Source organism: Suncus etruscus, chromosome 8, assembly GCF_024139225.1.
Source record: "Suncus etruscus isolate mSunEtr1 chromosome 8, mSunEtr1.pri.cur, whole genome shotgun sequence".
Classification (NCBI taxonomy): domain Eukaryota; kingdom Metazoa; phylum Chordata; class Mammalia; order Eulipotyphla; family Soricidae; genus Suncus; species Suncus etruscus.
In genome coordinates, this window is record NC_064855.1 from 11,750,602 (window position 1) to 11,762,919 (window position 12,318).

General features: G+C 54.8%; 1 protein-coding gene across 4 annotated transcripts in view; it reads right to left on the reverse strand.

Annotated features, from left to right (window-relative positions):
• GRAMD1B (GRAM domain containing 1B) overlaps positions 1-12,318 on the reverse strand; it is an 82,025-nt gene that overhangs the window by 20,968 nt on the left and 48,739 nt on the right. For 3 of the 4 annotated variants that reach the window (XR_007498236.1, XR_007498234.1, XM_049777918.1), the window contains exons 2-5: positions 11,094-11,304; positions 6,671-6,691; positions 550-634; positions 76-179 (exon numbers count right to left, since the gene is read on the reverse strand). Coding sequence is in view for 1 of the 4 variants with exons in the window: in XM_049777918.1 (XP_049633875.1) it covers positions 76-179; positions 550-634; positions 6,671-6,691; positions 11,094-11,304 (421 nt within the window). In the remaining 3 variants the exon portion in view is untranslated. Of the gene's footprint in view, positions 1-75; positions 180-549; positions 656-6,670; positions 6,692-11,093; positions 11,305-12,318 lie in introns of all 4 variants that reach the window. The other variant, XR_007498235.1, reaches the window with a different exon arrangement.

Here is a 12,318-nt window from a genome sequence, read left to right on the forward strand (position 1 = left end):
AGCTAGACCCAATGCTGTGGGAAGACGCAATCAGCCAGAGGGGGAGGGGGTACACTGCATGCCACCCCTCTTTACCAGAGTTTCCCAGCGGAAGATGTTGCTATAGAAGCAGATCCAGTTTTCGGAGAGGTAGAGTCGGCCCTGAAGAAGAATGTCTCTTTGGAGTGCACAGGAGTAATCTGTGATGAGACGTGGGAGCAGGGGAAAGACACTCAGGGAAGGACTGTCCATAAAGCACTCTGCCTTATGGAATACTCCCTCCCCCTACCTCTTTCCTTGCCCCCCCCCCCCCAGAGTTTAGGAGTGACTCCCTTAAAGGGGCATCCAGGGACAATGAAGGAAGTGGGACGCACTTCCGTGTACAGGCTGAGAAAGGAGTAGAAGTTAGCTCCAAAGATGGGTCTCCAGACTCAACTAGTGTTCCTGCCCTACCTACCCTCCATGTCAGGGTCTCTGCAGAGATGAGTGAGAAGAGTCACCCATGTGGACACCCTTTCCTAGCCCCCATGCAAACATCCCTCTAGGTCCACCCATCCCATCTCTGCTCACCAACAATGAGGCGCTCCGTGTCAGGAAGCTGCTTAAAGAGTTTTCTGAAATCTTCATTTCTTTGCTTGTATGTGGGACTCAGCACCTGTGTGACAAGGGGTAAAATCTGTGAGCCCCTTCATGATTTGGAAGCTGGGGCACCTGCCGGCTTCGTGAAAAGGCCCAGAGTCAGCAGAGCACAGGGAAAGGGGAAGGGTAGGCAGAAGGGTTCATTCTGGGGGGTGGAGAAGCTTTGTACCCCAGTATCCTTCACTGAGGAGGAACCAAATCTGTTGAGCCTCAGCCAAACCTGAAGGGGCTCCCCAACTCCCTCTCTATGATAGCAGGACACTCCCAGAAGCTATTGGTTGGTTGTAAAATTCCTGACTTCAGTCTTAAAACACCAAAGTGGCAAGATGCTCTTTTGGTTGTTTCAGTAAAACAAAGGACACAGGGGCGGAGAGATAGCATGGAGGGTAGAGCATTTGCCTTGCATGCAGAAGGACAGTGGTTTGAATTCCAGCGTCCCATATGGTTCCCTGAGCCTGCCAGGAATGATTTCTGAGCATAGAGCCAGGAGTAAGGAGTAACCTCTGAGCGCTGCCGTATGTGACCCAAAAATCAAAAGCAAAAAAAAAGAAAAAAACGAACAACAAAAAACCAAGGGACACTACTTTTGACTAACCCAAACCCCAACCAACCCCAAGCCGAGAAGCAGGACAGTTAAGAAGGCCAAGTGCTTACTGGAAGCAGCTCTAGGAATCCAGGTACACTGGTTCTTATATCCATCTACCCAAGCAATTGGATGGAGAAATCCTCAGACTTAACTTGGCCTACCACCCCATTTCTAGAAAAATAATCCAGTTCCTACTACTGCCTTCACCATTGTGAAGCCCCAGTGTCTAAGTAACCCCCAAACTCTCTTGCAAACCCTTTATGGATTAATATTAGACATGTAAATTCCTGCTCTTTCTATTCCCTTGTTGTTTTTTTTTTGTTTGTTTTTTTTTTTTTTTGGTTTTTGGGCCACACCCTGTGACGCTCAGGGGTTACTCCTGTCTATGCGCTCAGAAGTTGCTCCTGGCTTCTTGGGGGACCATATGGGACGCCGGGGGATCGAACCGCGGTCCGTCCTAGGCTAGCGCAGGCAAGGCAGGCACCTTACCTCCAGCGCCACCGCCCGGCCCCTCCCTTGTTGTTTTTTATTGGGGGGGGGTTGTCAAATGCAAGGCCTCATATACATGCCCTACCACTGAATCACAATCCCATAGCTAGCTATCTTTTCTGAGCTTATGATTTGAGAAAAACAAAAATAAACACACACACACACACACAAACAAAACAAAACAAAACAACAAAGGTAAATGTCCCATCATGAAAGACCACCCCTCACCCCACCAGCCCAGATAGGCATAAAGCTCCACACCTAGCTGGGCCCCATCACTGCATAGTCTCGTCTGCACCCACACTCCACGTTGACTCTGCCCAAGCCCACAGGGCAGCTGGTTGGCCTGGAAGGACACCTGGCTCTGTCTATCTGCATTTCCTCGCCCACGACCTGGGCATCCATTGGCAAACAAGCTTGGGATGGTCACTCTTGCTTGGCTTTCTGCAAGTTCAGATGGAGCAAGAAGATATTGCAGCCATGGCTAACAAACGCCTAAGCTAAGAGTCGGGGTCTCCAGTGCCAAAGGGGACAGGGCATTCCAGAAGATGGGATTTTAGGGGAGTGAGGGGAAACAGCACAGGCTCTCTCTAGGTAAAGGAGAAGCGGGTAGGGGCAGGGGTGGGGAGGAGAGACAGAAGCAGAGCCTATCAGCAAGGGAGTGCTTTGACATTTTATACTTTATTTGGACTTGATTTTAGCTTTGTTCCCTTTTTTTTTTTTTGGTTTTTGGGCCACACCCCATGACACTCAGAGATTACTCCTGGCTATGCCCCCAGAAATCGCTTCTGGCTTGGGGGACGATAAGGGACACTAGAGAATTGAACCAAGGTCCATCCTGGGTCAATCGTGTGCAAGGCAAACACCCTACTGCTGTGTTATCGCTCTGGCCCTAGTTTTGTTCTAATAAAATGCAGGAGAGGGGTCACCACCAGGGCTTTGTCCGTTTCTACTGTGCATTATCCCAGCCCTTGCTTTCAATCTAGAAGGTTTGGGTTTTCAGCTTATTTCTGAGCCGTCCTTGTACCCTGCTCCCCCTATCTTTCCCAGAGCCCCAGACTTCAGAAATCTGCTATCCTAGGCTACAACCAAATCTTTGCCCTGGAGCTGGAGCAGCAGAAAGCAAGCATGTCTTGGGGCTCTCGGGACCAGCAGGACCTCAGGACATAATGTTCCTCTGGCCTGTGTGTCAGGCACAAAAAGACACCAAGATGTCAAGTTGGAGGGGCCATGGCCTGGCAAACCAGAATGCACACCCAGCCAGCAAGTCCATCTTGGAGCCATGGTGTTAACGCAGACACACTTTTTCCTACACCCATTCTCATCTCTCAGGCCTGATTCTACTGCCCAGCTCTGCACACAAGAAGCCCAGTTTGGAGCTCGGCAACTGGCCTAGGGTTGGTGGTTCCCATGCAGAACAGACCATATAGGTTTGCATGTCTGTTGAGCTGTCATGGGGGCCCAGGGTCAGATGGGGGCCATGCAGTGTCCTGTCATAGAACACGGTTAGAGGGAGATATGCCCTCACTGTGAGCCCTACTACCCACTGTCTTTACTATTTATTAATTTTGGGAGGCCACACTGGTGGTGTTCAGGGGTTACTCCTGGCTCTGCATTCAGAAATCACTCCTGGCAGGCTCATGGGACCATATGGGATGCTGGGGATCAAACTCAGGTTGGCCATGTGCAAGGCAAACTCCCTACCAGCTGTGCTACAGCTCTGGCCCCCTCCTATTGTCTTTATAAGCACCAATGTCCTGGAGCTGGCCCACTCTCCTCTGCTGGCCCTTCCCTTGCTTTTGCATATTCAACAGAAACCAGCAACAAGGAACCCCAGAGAGAGTAGGGGACTCAGGAGTCTGGTGAGAGAAGAAAATAGAGGAGCCAGAGAATAGCGAGGAGGGAATTTGTCTTGCATTCTGCCAACCTGGGTTCAATCCCAGCATCCCAACCTGGTTCGATCCAAGCATCCCATATCCCTGATCCTATATCTCATATCCCTGAGCCTACCAGGAGTAGGCTGCCAATGTGGCTCAAAAACAACAAAGAAAACAAAACAGAAGAAAGCAGGAAACAAGCTGTAGTAAGGACAGAGAAACAATTAAGCCCAGGTCTGAGGTAAAAAGAGGCTCATGAGTAAAAGTTCAATCTGGCCTCTACACAAGATGCCCCTACCATGGACCCCAGAGACCACCTCACCCCTGCAGCGCCCACCCTCTAGAGGAAAGTTATCTCAACATGGCCAAAGAGGATTGGGCTTGGAGTGCTCTGCTCCTGCCCCTGGGCAGCAGGGCCGGTGGGGAAAGACAAGGGGCAGAGGGATGCCCACCATGGGCAGCAGCACCCACACACACTCACGGCTGGGATCTGCTCGGATCCGTGCCCGCAGCAGGGCTCAGCACCCGTGGCAGCACCTGCAAGCTGGCTGAGGTACCAATGGTCAGGTCGGCCATCAGTCTGCAGGAGGAGGCCACAAAGGGCAGCAGACTCCGTCAGGACTTCCATGGCCCCCCCGCCAGAGCCAAAAGCCGAGAAGCAGTGGGGCTATGGCCGGCAGCTTGTCCTGGGTGTGGTCAGTGGGGCACCCGGGACCATCCAGTTGGCCCAGCTCCCATGGCTAAAGTTGGGGCTCTGCCCACTTGGCTCTCTCGTAGAACAAGGGTGGCTGGTCGTCAGGCCTGGGATGCCCGTCGTCCTGGCACGTGAGGGCAGTGGAATCAGGAGCACAGGGGTGCCCGTGGGCTGTCACGACCTAAATCTATCCACCGGCCACTTGCACGCACGCAGCCCAGCAGCGGTTCATTCTCACGCTGAAACTGCAACCCCAGCTCAGCCAGGCCGTTCCCAGGGGAGCCTGGTCCAATGTGCAGCCGCCTGGGGCGGGCACTGGGGAGTGACTCATGTCCCCTCCTGGGGGACGTGCCTAGGCCCGCCCCCGCCCCCACACCCTTTTCCCCAGCCCTTGCCCCTCCAGGCTGACCAGCAAACAGCCTCTTTGTTCAAGTGCCCCCTGGCCTCAGAGAGGAGGGACGTGGGTGGGCGGGCAGGGCCAGGGCCTGACACATGCTTCAAGTTACAGGGTCTGGGAGATGCCCCGGCCAACGTCCTGCAGTAACCCTCAGCTTCCCCATCTGGGCACTGCTGTCCTGTGGTGGGGGAGGGGAGGAGGGATGCCAGGGCGCCACTGGCATGAAGACATTGGAAATGTGATGCCCAGTTTGGGACACAGGGAAATGCCTGCAGCTCTCCTCCCAGCCTCTTGCCCCCTTACCCTGCAGCATGGAGGGAGGCCTGGAAGCTGATTTTCCTTTGAAACCCATCCAATGCCTCTAAGAAAAAGTGGGGTGCATGGCAACTGGGGGCAGCTCTGGGGTCATCTTAGGTGTCCCCTTCCTTTCCTGCACTCACTGAAGGGGTTCAGGAGCCCAACTTGGACAGCCTCGGGGCCACACTCCAAGCAGAAGGTGAGCCCTTTCAGCAAAGTAAGGTATAAGGGAAGGTAAAGTAAGTTGGGTAAGAGGGCCTATGACACATGGAGTGTCCCTGGACTAGGAGGGTCATCCTAACACAAGGGGACCTTTGTCTTGGGAAATCTCGTCGATTGGTCACACCCCCATGCAGACTTTCAGAAGCTCAGACTTTTGGGTCCTCCCAGCGAGTGCACCAAAAATGTGTGTCCCTACTCGGATACTGGCAGGGGTGCGAGTCATAGGGAATGAGCTAGATGGCCAGGGCAGTTGTGTAAGGCAAAAAAGGGACAGTGAGTGTCCGTCCCTGAGTCCTTGGGCCCTGCTGTCAGCAAGTACCCCAGGAAACCCCCTGCACCCTGAGTTTTGTTTTTTGTTTGTTTTTTGGACCACATTGGGTGACACACAGGAGTTACTTCAGGTTCTACAATCAGAAATCATGCCTGGCAAGCTCAGGGGACCATATGGGAATGCCAGGAATCCAACCCTGGTCCATCCTGGGTCGGCTGTATGCAAGACACTGGACTATCTCTCCAGCCCCCTCCTCCCCTGACAGATTTTTGACTCTCCACTAGGCTGGTCACGTGGTGTCTATGGGTTCCCCCAGCCCAAACCCCAGTCCCCAGTTCTGTGAGCATTCCTGCAGGCCTTCCCCATCCTGTATGGGTACTTTTTTTGGGGTGACGCTGCCTCCGAGGCCCACAACAGTCTCCCGGAAATGGGGGGTGTCTCGGGCCATGGGGTGGGGCAGATAGGCACACCCTGAGACAGAGGCGGCCTCAGTCAACCCTTGTCTCTGCGCTTCCTCACCAGGGCAGGACAGGCTGCAGGGAATTGGCCCTGGGCTAAACATTAACAGTAGGGCAAACACTGGGAGCTGGGACTGAATGGTACCCCCGCCCCGGAGCAGGGGGGGCAGGGTAAGAAGCTGGGAGAGGGCAGGTGGGTTGTGGTGGTCTGTAGCTTCATTAGCAGAGACCATGAGAGCCCACAGCACAGCTGTGTCCTGCCAAGGGAGAGTCGAGAGGGGACGGGATAGTGGAGAGGGAACATGGCAGAAGAGAGGAGATGGGACAGTGGAGATGGACAGCTGACGAAGTGGGGCCCTAAGAGAATAAGGGAGAGGCATTGGGGTAGGACAGAGAAAGGAGTGGGAAGGGGTGCGGGTCCCCCTGAAAGAGGCACCCCCAGGGCTCACAGTCACAGTGAGAGCAGGAAGCGGACAGGACAAGGCTGGGCCACATGTTACCCAGCAGCTGCCCCTGACTCTGTCTCTGCCTATGCCAAACGGCCTAGGCCAAGCAACCACGTTGGCCATGCGTGGGTGTCCTTGAAAGGTCTTAGAGTGGGTCTTTGGACCCTCTGTTCAGGTTGAGTGCTGTGTGGTCCAAGTCTTGGGGCCTTAGCTCCTACCAGGACCTCTTAGCTCAGCACCACCCAGGAACCCCAGTTCCTGGGTCCCCCCCCTACCCAGAATGCTCCCCCCATGAAGAAAAATGGGGATACTTACATTGTACCAGCTCTGGCTTTTCTGAAAGAACAAAGAAAGAAGGCAGCGTCAGTGAGGGCCAGGAGGCAGTGGGCAAGGCAGAGCACACAGCAGCGGCAGACAGCGGCTGTCGAGGCTTCCTTGCTGCTCCAGCTCCTTTCTCCAGGAAAGGAGACCAGGAGCAGGACATGCCAGAAGCCCACGGGCACCAGCAGTAGTGCCAACCAGAGTCCACGGGGCGAGATGCACCTCAGCCGCGGGCATCTCAGGCCCCTGTGCCCGGAGGACCCTGAACTAAAGCCAAGTACAATGAGGCGCAGCCTGGCCCCTTGTAGAAGGCAGGGTGGCCCATTGGGGTAATGGGGAGACGAGGGACTGTCAGGCCTCCTGCCCCATTCTCAGGCTCAGCCGCAGGGGCTGCCCATGTGGGAAGGTCGAACACATGCAAAGATTCTCCCCACTTTCCTGTACCCAGCAGCCAGATGCCACTGGCTCCATATCCCCCATCCTGGGGGTATGCTTCAGGAAAGGAAGCAAGGGTAGAGGGTGCACCTTCATTAAGGATATGGGTGGAGGCAGATAGGGCCAGAAACACACAACCCCCACCCACCAGATGCCCTCCCTAGGTATCCCGGGGCCTGGGTATATCCAGGGGGAACTGTTGCCTGTAGGTGAGATCTTAGCCCCATGACAAGTGGTGTTCTCCCTGGGCACCTATAGTAGCATCATCCCTATTCTTGTTTGAGGGGCCTGGCTACCTGAAACAGGTAGGCTGTCTGTTGTGTGCAAGCTGGAGGCAATGGGAGGGAAGAGGTGGGGTGCCATGTCATGGAGGGGACCAGGGATCTCCCTGTGCAGAATGTGGCCCAGAGGGTTTCTGGCACTGTCCACTATGCCCACTTATGCACAGCTGTTTCCTAGTCCAGACTCTAGAGCTAGGCAGTGTGGGGTACAGTCAAAGGTGGGGATGAGGGAGCTCCCTTTGGTCCTGCTTCTTCATCCCAAATCCCACAGCTGAGACCAGTATAGCCTCATGCCTCCTTGAAGACCTTAGAAGGGGGTGTCCAGGGAAGTTGTTTGAGACCCCGTTTCTCTGTCTCAGCATACACAAGTGGTTTTCTATCGTTGCAACAGCCACAGATCCCCAATCCCTCCACTCTGCTGGGAACCAAGACCCCGAGCTGAGAGGTGGCCAGAACAGAGCCCCTTTGCTGGCATTCTGCCCCTTGTGATGGAGTTTGTGAAGGAACCCGTAGCAAAGCCCCGAACTCTCACCAGCCTCTGGTGGCTGAGTCTGGTCGCCAAAAGGGCTCTGTTTTCCCACAGAATGGGTAGAGAAGTCGGTTGCAGGACCCTGGGGCGGTGAAGCAGAGGGGACCCCTGAGCCTGGGAACAAGGCCTCAGCTGGCCCTGCACTGGCCTAGGTGGCACAGAGCAGAGGAGCAGTTGAAGGGCAGGGCTATAGCAGAGCTGGGCAGGATTGGCCAGATAGGAGAAGGGGCCAGAGAAGCACCTGCAGACAGAGCTGGGGAGGGTTGGCAGGGGGCGCCAGGGGCTGGGACCCATAAGCCCATGGTTTCTGCTGCCTCCTGGAGAGGAGCAAGCACGCAGTGCCCTGGGAACAGACCCAAGAAGCCTCTAAGTATACAGACAAACAGGGCAGAGGGCAGGTAGCTCTACATTTAAGGGGGTGGGTAATAGGAGCTTCTTACTTTGATCAGCTTAAGTCTGTCATACTGGAAAGAAAACCATACAAATTAGGATCCACACTTGGGGAAAGTCTAAGGGAGAGTCACAGTGCCCAAGCACCCCAGCACAGGGAGGACTGGTCTGGCACCCGCTCTGAACAGAGGGCAAAGGAGGGAACTGATGGTGCCCTCTGCTGGCCATCGGCATCCCCGAGGGAGGCAGAGCTAAGCCCTGAGCTGTTCTGCCTGCATATTTTGGGATCCCCTCCAATCAGTTGGACTGGGGACAGGAGCTCGAAGCACAAGCCAGAATGACAGCTCTGGCTACCAGGTGTCTCGCCTCATCTCTGTAGCCCTGCATCTCTTGCAAGCCCTCACTCCTGCAGACTTTCCTTCTTTCTTCACCCCTGCAGTCTTCTCATCTCACCTTCTCACCCCTTCTGCAGTTTTCTCACTATTCACACTCCTGCGGTCATACCTCCACTCCTCAACTCTACAGTTTTCCTCCTCTCCTCACCCCTACAGCCGGCCCTCCTCTCCTTACCCTTTGCCTTCCTTCCTCTCCTCTGCACTTTCCCCTCTATTCATCCTTGCAGTTTTCCCTTCTCTTCTCTATCTTTTAGCCTTTCCTTTCTCACCCCTGCAGCCATCCCTTCCTCTTCTCAACCTTGCAGCTTACCCTCCTCTCATTTCTTTTTTCTTTTTTTTTTTTTTGGAGGGGGTCACACCCGGCAGTGCTCAGGGGTTACTCCTGGCTGTCTGCTCAGAAATAGCTCCTGGCAGGCACGGGGGACCATATGGGACACTGGGATTCGAACCAACCACCTTTGGTCCTGGATCGGCTACTTGCAAGGCAAACGCTGCTGTGCTATCTCTCCGGGCCCCCTCCTCTCATTTCTAAAACTTTCCCTCCTCTCTGCATTTTTCCTCTATTCTTCCCTGCAGTCCTCCCTATTCTCAACCCTATAGCCTTTCCCCTCTCATCACTCCTGAAGCCTTTCCTCTACTCCTCACTTCTGCAGTTTTTCTTCCTCTCCTCACCTTTACCCATTCCTTCTCTACTCATCCCTGCAGCTGCCCCTTCTCTCATCTTTATAGTCTTCCCTTCTCTCCAGTTTTCCTCAATTCTCCTGCAGTATTCCCTTCACTTCCCACCCTATGCAACCTTCCCTCATCTCCTCACCCCCGCAGCCATCTCAACTCCTTGTCTCATTATACCTGCAGCTTTTCCTCCTTTCACCTCCTCAACTTTCTTATCTCCTCACCTCCTCAAATCCCTTCCCTGGTCCCCTAAGCCATGGTCCATGCCAGCAACAATTCTTTCTGCTCTGAGAGAAAGTGGAACTGGGAAACGGAGGCTGTAGACTCGCTCATTGCCTCTGGCTGGTCCTCAGAAAGGAACAGATGTGCCCCATCCCCAGCTCCCAGCTCCAGCCTACTGTAAGTCAGTGCTCGAACCAGTCTCCATCTAGACCTCCTGCCAGGCTTCTAAAATGCCCACTGTCCCCTAGGCCCCTCTGCTTCCTGGCTCACAGCTTTGTCACTGGCCATCCACTCCAGGGCAAAGTTTTCCTCCCACAACACTGCCTGGGACCCTGAGGACCCCACGATCCCCCTCTTTATGGGGGTTCTGGCAGAGGTTTTCAGTGGTGCAGGAAGCAGCCAGGAGTCAGTTCCTGTACCTGCAGGGAGGGCCCAATACAGCACAGCAGTGTGTGTGTGTGTGTGTGTGTGTGTGTCTGTGCGCGTGTGCGTGCGTGTGATGGGAGGGTAGGGGGGATTGTCAGGATCTGCAACCGTCCTACCCCCCAAAAAACAGGTTCTAAATCCAGGCAGCAACACAGGGAGCACAAGGGGCCAGGTCTCAGACTTCGGGTGCACTGGGAAAAGTCCTTTGGTGGTTTCAAGCCAGCCCACCAATGGCAGTGGGGGCCAGCCTCGGGGACATAGACCAAGCAGGACACCGGCCAGAAGGGGTAAAGGGAGGGGGGGGGCACGGAGCACACCAGGGCAGCAGGAGACCAGACAGAGAAGGTGGCTTACTTTTGAGAGGCGCTGGTGAGACTAAGACCGTGCATGCAAAGAAGTATTGGGAAACAGTGGGGAGGAAGAGGAACAACAAGAATCAAAAGGCAGATCCTGGGGTGATGGGGCCACCCCACCCCGCCCCTCCCCAAGACCCTGACCCTCCAAAGGCCCAGACCCTCTGCTTCAGGAAACTCCACCCATCTAGAGACCACGCCCATCTCAGAGCCCTGCCCACCAAAGGCCTCTCCCCTAACCAAGTGCCCAGCCTCTTCACAGCCCTCTCCCCAACTTATGCCCCGCCCACCCACAGGCCCCGCCCCTAATCAGTTTCCCGCCCTTCAAGAGGTCCCACTCCCTCCTGCCATTGAGTCCAGCAGGGCAAGATGTCCTGGGAATGGGGAGCAGCTGACAGCCTTGGAACACAGCTACCATGTGGCCCCTAAGTGCTGTGAAGGCTCTGGGATCCAGAAGATGGCGGATTTGGGCACTGTCCTCTGGTCATTTGGGCACCATAGGGTTAATGCCCAGGTACAGCAAGTGTCACCGTCTCCAGGCCTACCTACCTCTTTGCACAGTGTAGGTCCCTTCCCTCCCCATCACAGAATAGCCTGCAGGCCCTGGCCATGGACAGTGGGCTCTTTTGGGACCTGGGAATGAATGTGACCCCTTCCCGAGGAAGCCCTCCAAGTCCCCCCATCTAAGGTGCCATGCGTGAAGGTGCAGCTTACCTTGGAGTTTTTGCCCCCACTGCGGCCCGATTGTGAGGAGCAGCTACGCTGCACGCCCTGCTCGGGCGTGGACGGAGACTTGTCCGAGGAGTGGTCCGAGCCCTTCTCCACCATGGTGTCTCCGTCGGGGTTCTGCGGGGTGGGCGAACGGGACCTTTTCCGGAGGATCGGGGAGCAGGCAGGCGTGCTACGGTTTGAGTTACTGGCAGTGCTGCAGGGAGGAGGAGAAATGGCAGGGGTGGGTGGGTGGTCGGTCACTGAAGGCCAAAGCTGGGCGGGTCCCAAGGGCCAGCTCAGGAGCCAGGGTGAGGGGCCGGAGAGAAACAGGGGGACCTGGGGCTGTCCTGCTGGGCGGCTGAGGTCATTCCACTGGTGGCCAGGAGAGAGTGCTGGTGCTCTGGGCAGCCACAAGAGGGACATGAGAGCCCTGAAGGTAGAATCCACCAGTCCTGCCCACTGCCCAAGAACTGCCTGTCCCTATTAGATGCAGAACTGCCTAGGGAAAAAATGGAATCCCAGGACTGAAAGCCTCATTCGAGGCAAATGACACCTTTTTACACAAGCAGGTCCGAATTCTTCACTTGATTTCGGAATCAAGGATCAACACAAATAATAAGTAAGCTCACTTTCAAAACATCACAGACAGGGCAACTTTAAACAGACCCCTGCAATGCCAAAGGCTCTATTTAGAAAATAAAGGCCCAATGCCTGTTAGAGACAGCTAAGCCCTGTGAGCAGTTTTTCTCATCCTCCTAAACCCACTTGATGCTTACTGGAGGACACACATGTCTTCGTGATCTGGGTTCTCTTCCCTCCCCTTCAGTTCATCCCACCATGCCCTAATACTCATACCGAGATTACAAACTCTGTAAATACTGACTTGCTATTTTGCCTGTTTACTTAATGGAACAGAAGGAGTCGACCTGAGCAATGAAGAGGGAAAGAACGGTGCTTCCAGGGTCCAACACAATGGACTGCACCACTGGTCCAGGGCAGATGTAGACAGGTTAGAACCCAGTGTCTACTGCCTTGGTCCTTCCTAACTGCTGGGTTGGGGTGTGGTGGTTATCTGGGTGCTTGTCCATAGGTGTGAAAGGGTTAAAGAAGGCTCGTTGAACAAGTACTCGCTTTGCTAAGAGCACAGAAGCGAGACTGGGCTGAGAATGGGGGTGTCAGGTAGTTAGCACACCTGAAGATTCACACACATCTATCTGTGAGACTCTGA